This window comes from Penaeus japonicus, unplaced genomic scaffold (genome assembly GCF_977035675.1).
Source record: "Penaeus japonicus unplaced genomic scaffold, GWHDUDI00000001_assembly GWHDUDI00000014, whole genome shotgun sequence".
NCBI lineage: Eukaryota > Metazoa > Arthropoda > Malacostraca > Decapoda > Penaeidae > Penaeus > Penaeus japonicus.
The window spans coordinates 19972391-19977390 of NW_028234416.1; the positions used below are offsets into that span (position 1 = coordinate 19972391).

General features: G+C 41.4%; 1 protein-coding gene across 4 annotated transcripts in view; it reads left to right on the forward strand.

Moving 5' to 3' along the window:
- Hr39 (Nuclear hormone receptor FTZ-F1 beta) overlaps positions 1-5000 on the forward strand; it is a 338308-nt gene that overhangs the window by 189133 nt on the left and 144175 nt on the right. For all 4 annotated transcript variants that reach the window (XM_086544045.1, XM_086544047.1, XM_086544046.1 and 1 more), the window contains exon 2: positions 3674-4857. In XM_086544045.1, coding sequence (XP_086400171.1) covers positions 4563-4857 — 295 coding nt within the window. In that variant the 5' untranslated portion in view covers positions 3674-4562. The remainder of the gene's footprint in view (positions 1-3673; positions 4858-5000) is intronic.

Sequence of the window (5000 nt, forward strand, 5' to 3'; positions counted from 1 at the left end):
TATATATATATATTCTCTTTTCTTTTAATATCTTCTCTCCTCTCTTCTCTCCTCTCCTATCGTCTCCTCTTCTCTCCTTTTCTCTTCTCTCTCTCTCTATCTCAATCTTTTTCTCTTTCTATCCATCTATCTATCTATCTATTTCTTTATTCTTTTCTTATTTCCTGCCTCTTCTCCCCCTTCCCTCCTCTTGAAACCAGTGTTGCCTTTATATATTTATTGGTACATCACATAACCACTGGTAAGGATTGGATACTTCTTGCTGTTACAGATGTAGAAATAAAAAAAAAATAAAGAATAGGAAAAAGAAATTCGTTTTTATCATTGAAAAAAAAATATATCTAAAGGAAAAATGAATGTTCTCAGCTGAATGATTTATTTTCATTTACTCCTCTTTTATGCGTAAATATTATTACCGTTATCATTTTCTCGATTATTATCATTTCTGTCTTTTAGATTTTTGTAATTAGTTTTCTTCATTATTATTATCATCATTATTATATCTATATATCACAATCTGCATAACGAATGTTGTGTTATTTTTATTGCTAAGTGTTGTCATCGCAACTAATGGTTTACTGTTTTCGTCATTTATATTAATGTTGTTGTTCCTTTTTGTTATTGATGATGTTGATTGTTGTTGATATTGTTGTTTTTGTCATTATTAGTATTAGTATCAGAATAGTATTATCAGTTGCGAGTTGTCGTTATCTTCGTTATTATTATTGTTGTTATTGTTGTCAATATTACTCTTGTTATTGTTATTGTTGTTGTCAGTAGTAAGTAACAAGATAATCATTATCATACTTGTTAACACCATTATTATTATTGCCTTTATCATTTGCATAATTCCCTATGTAACAAATGTCTCCCGCGTATGCACACACAAATGAGAGACACTCACTGGCGCCAACTTAAGACAACATACGGCGCATTTAGGTGCCCTTTGTCCCTTAGGTGCCACGCGTAAGGGCATCGCAAGGGACTCTGAACCTACGAGACGAAGGAACAGTGCCAGCGCGTCTAGACAGCATGTGGCACTCACAGAGACAGTGATAAGATTCACGTGTGCGCCTGTCTGAATTAGTGTTGGGAGGTGGGGGTGGGGGGGGGGGATTAGATGGTTTTCAGATCGGTTATGTATGCGTGTATCGGGAGGGGGAGTGGGGAGTGGGGAGTGAGGAGGGGGAAGGGAAAGGGGGAGTGTGTTTATGCGTGTGTTAGAGTGTGTGGTGTGCTTGCGTCGGTGAATAAACAGATATTCTTATATTTCATATAAGATCGAGAAAAGAAAGAGAATCACGAAAAGACAACAAGATGAAAAAAAAAAAGCAAAAACGAAAAAATCCAAACCAGGACATTTAAAAACCGTTTTCCCCTCCCCTACCACCCTACACCCATCGCTCCCCATCCCCTTTCCCTTGACCTCACACGAACAAACCACACCATTAAACCGAGGTCATGAATAATAGAAGAAGTGCCAGGTCAGAGTCCGGTGGCACCTGGCACTACCCGCGCCCGGGGCCTATTCTTTGAAGCAACAGGAACCCGACCACCCTGTCTCACGACCTGTCGCTGTCAGTCGGTGACTCACTGAGATAGCACTGATAACGCTCCTGCTTTTGAGTCTGACAGCCTACCACATGTCATCGACGCTTTGTTATATATTTTTGGGGGGATAACTGCTGTTGTTGTTGTTGTTGTTGTTGTGAAGATGATTATGGTCACCATAATTTTCATTGTTTTTATTCTGTTTTATCAGCACTATTATGAATTTTGTTATTATCATAAATAAGGGTAATAATCAACAGGGTGATGATAATAATAATAATAATGATAATCAGGGGGATGATGATTATTATCATTATCATTAAGATAATCGCGCACCGACCAATCCATCTCTCGGAATATATCTTCATCTATGTGTTGATCTAACCATCTATCTCCGCGTCAATTTCTTTAATATTTCTACCTCTTCTTTGATCAGTATACACTCTGCTTATGTCATCTTCTTTACACTTATCATTCGGTCTGTCCATCTCACTTATCACAGCATCTCAAGGTTATTGAGATAAACCGTTACGTATAACAGCTGTTTACTTGTATTGTTGTTTCTTCATCATTTTTTTCGTCATTGTCTACATACCGAGGATGCCGCAGTACACATTACATTCACTTGCACTTCGAGCGAGAGATGAATGTGGACATTACTTTCTCTTGATTACATAATTGTACGCAGGCAACCGTTGTTGTTGTTGTTGCTGTTTTTATCTCTTTAGCTTTGTTGTTTGTCTCTCTCTCTTTCTCTCTCTCTTTCTCTCTCTATCTATTTATCTATCTATCTATCTATCTATCTATCTATCTCTCTCTCAGGTATACTTTGACTCAAATCTGTTCACAATAACATAATATTTACATACTTTATTGCGTAGACAAAAATAATGTAAACAATTATACGAGAGGCTATGTGATTATGATGGTTCGTGGATAAATCTACGGGGTTTAGACTCCTGAATTGGCGAGTGGGAACATATATACATAAGGAAATATTGATCTGCATCTTTCTTTCTTTCATTTTCTTTATTTTTTCTTACTCTCCCCTTCTCTTTCTGCCTCACTCTTCTCTCTCTCTCTCTCTCTCTCTCTCTCTCTCTCTCTCTCTCTCTCTCTCTCTCTCTCTCTCTCTCTCTCTCTCTCTCTCTCTCTCTCTCTGATAATATTAATCATAATGATAATGATGCTCCTTATATTTACGGTTGTAGATTTTGGGAGTTATGATATTCCGTTTTTGATTCTGGAGTCGCATTCAGTAGTAATGATAACGGAAAAAAATATATAAAATGTTAAAAAGCTCCATTTTAAAAGATGCATCATGAATAGCTAGAAATGTTGACGTTGCGGTTTACAAAGCTAGTTAACATATATGTGTATATATTGCTAAATAACAGCCCCCCCCCCCAAAAAAAAAAAAAAAAAAAAAAAAAAAAAAAAAAATATATATATATATATATATATATAGATATATAATATATATATATATATATATATATATATATATATTAATACAGTTTACGTCATGTAGTGCAGTGGACCATTGCGTCATGCATACTTGAGCTATATGACCATGCACTGTGATGACTTCTTCATTAGCTTCTATCCAAGAATGCTAATAAATCTATTTGTTACGGTTATTCGGTTTTCTGGGGTTGATGTTCTGTTTTTTTTGTGGTAGATAGATAGTGAAATAGATAGATATCGTGTGTTTGTGTGTGTGTGTGTGTGTGTGTGTGTGTGTGTGTGTGTGTGTGTGTGTGTGTGTGTGTAAGGGGAATGGAAGAATATGTATCCAAGTGATAAACCTTTTATCCTCTATATACACACGATTGTGTACGTGAAAGGAGCAATCTTTTCTTTTTCCGTTTAATAATAAGCGTTTCTTCCGCATTACATTTTGTATTTTTTTCCATCCTCTTTATATACACTTTATATACACATTTTGTTTGTTAAGTAATAAACACTCGTTCTCCTTTTTTTGGTGAAGCTATCATTCTATTTCCTTCATTTCTTACACACGTTTTTTTTTTTCTTTCTTTTTTTTTACTCTTCTACATCCACGCACTATTCCTGTTTGTTTGTTTCGTTTCGTAATGAATGTTTCTCCTCCCCCCCCCAGGTCTGCCAGCCTCGCCGTCGCCCCAGGATAGTGAGTCAACTGTCGCCGTGGGTCACAAGTAGAGAGCCCCGACTTGCATTCCTTCTGTGAGCGCCAACGGCTGCTTCGAAAGTCCTACCACGCCGCCGCCCCCCCCGCCCATCCCCCTCGACGTCCCTAGGAGAATCCTTTGGGGATCCTTGTAGGCTATTGGATCCCTCTGCGAAGGATTTTTCTGCTGACTATCGAAGGAGGATTCTTCTTTTTTCTATTTCTTGTACGAAGGAATGGTATTAGAATCGCCGTGTTAACGAAACAGATACAAATACGGAAAACACTCAGGGCATTCCTGGAGAGATCCTGAGATCCTCAGAGCCAGGGTCTCTTCGGGAGATTCGTTAGTGGGGAAGGTGTGAGGAGAAGAACTCATCGCCCTTGGGGGAGAAAGGGGAAGAAGGAGAAGAGGTGTGGGAGCCCGTGCGAGTGTGAGGAAGCATTCGGAAGGCGAGGGCGAAGGATCTCCTCCTCCTCCTCCTCCTCCTCCTCCTCCTGCAGGACACGCCATCGCTCGCGAACATGTCGGCCCTCGTCGCTCCGCGGGCGTCGGCTCACCTGTGAAGATGAAATATTCGTTACTATCACAAACTGTTGGACCTGGATTGGATACCTAGCAGTAGGTAGTGTAGAAAGTAATCCTAGTAATCAATTGGTAAATAGTGTCAAATAACGTGTAAGATAAGAAATACCCGGAGACGCAGACGAAGGAGGAACTTCTTGTACATACCTGACGAGAACTATGCCAAGGGCCTCTGTCGTGTTGGGCTAACAGTGTATAGGCGTTGACCCGAGGTGCGCTGACCTCGTCCAACCCCAACCGTCCTCTTCCGACCTGACCTGACCTGACCTCGCCATGGATACTCTGCACGCGCCCACACCCGCGCCCGCCCGCGACAAGGCGGTCAACGGGGGGCACGCCCACGTTATCACTTCCCTCAACTCCCCTCTCCTGCCTCCTAAAGTGGCTCACGTGGCGCCGCCCGCACACGTGCCACCCACACACATGGCCTCGCCCCTACTCAGGCACCGCACGCCCGTGGCCGGCTCTCCGCTGCTCGCCCACCACCAGCGCCACCCGCCCGCGCCCACGGATTCGCCTAAGAGCACCCACAAGGAACCTCCTCCAGCACACTCGTCCCCTGCCACAGGTCAGTGCCCACCCACTCAGGGTGTGTGTGTGTGTGTGTGTGTGTGTGTGTGTGTGTGTGTGTGTGTGTGTGTGTGTGTGTGTGTGTGTGTGTGTGTGTGTGAAAGAGTGAAATAGAGAGTATGTCCACACACACCTTTGTAC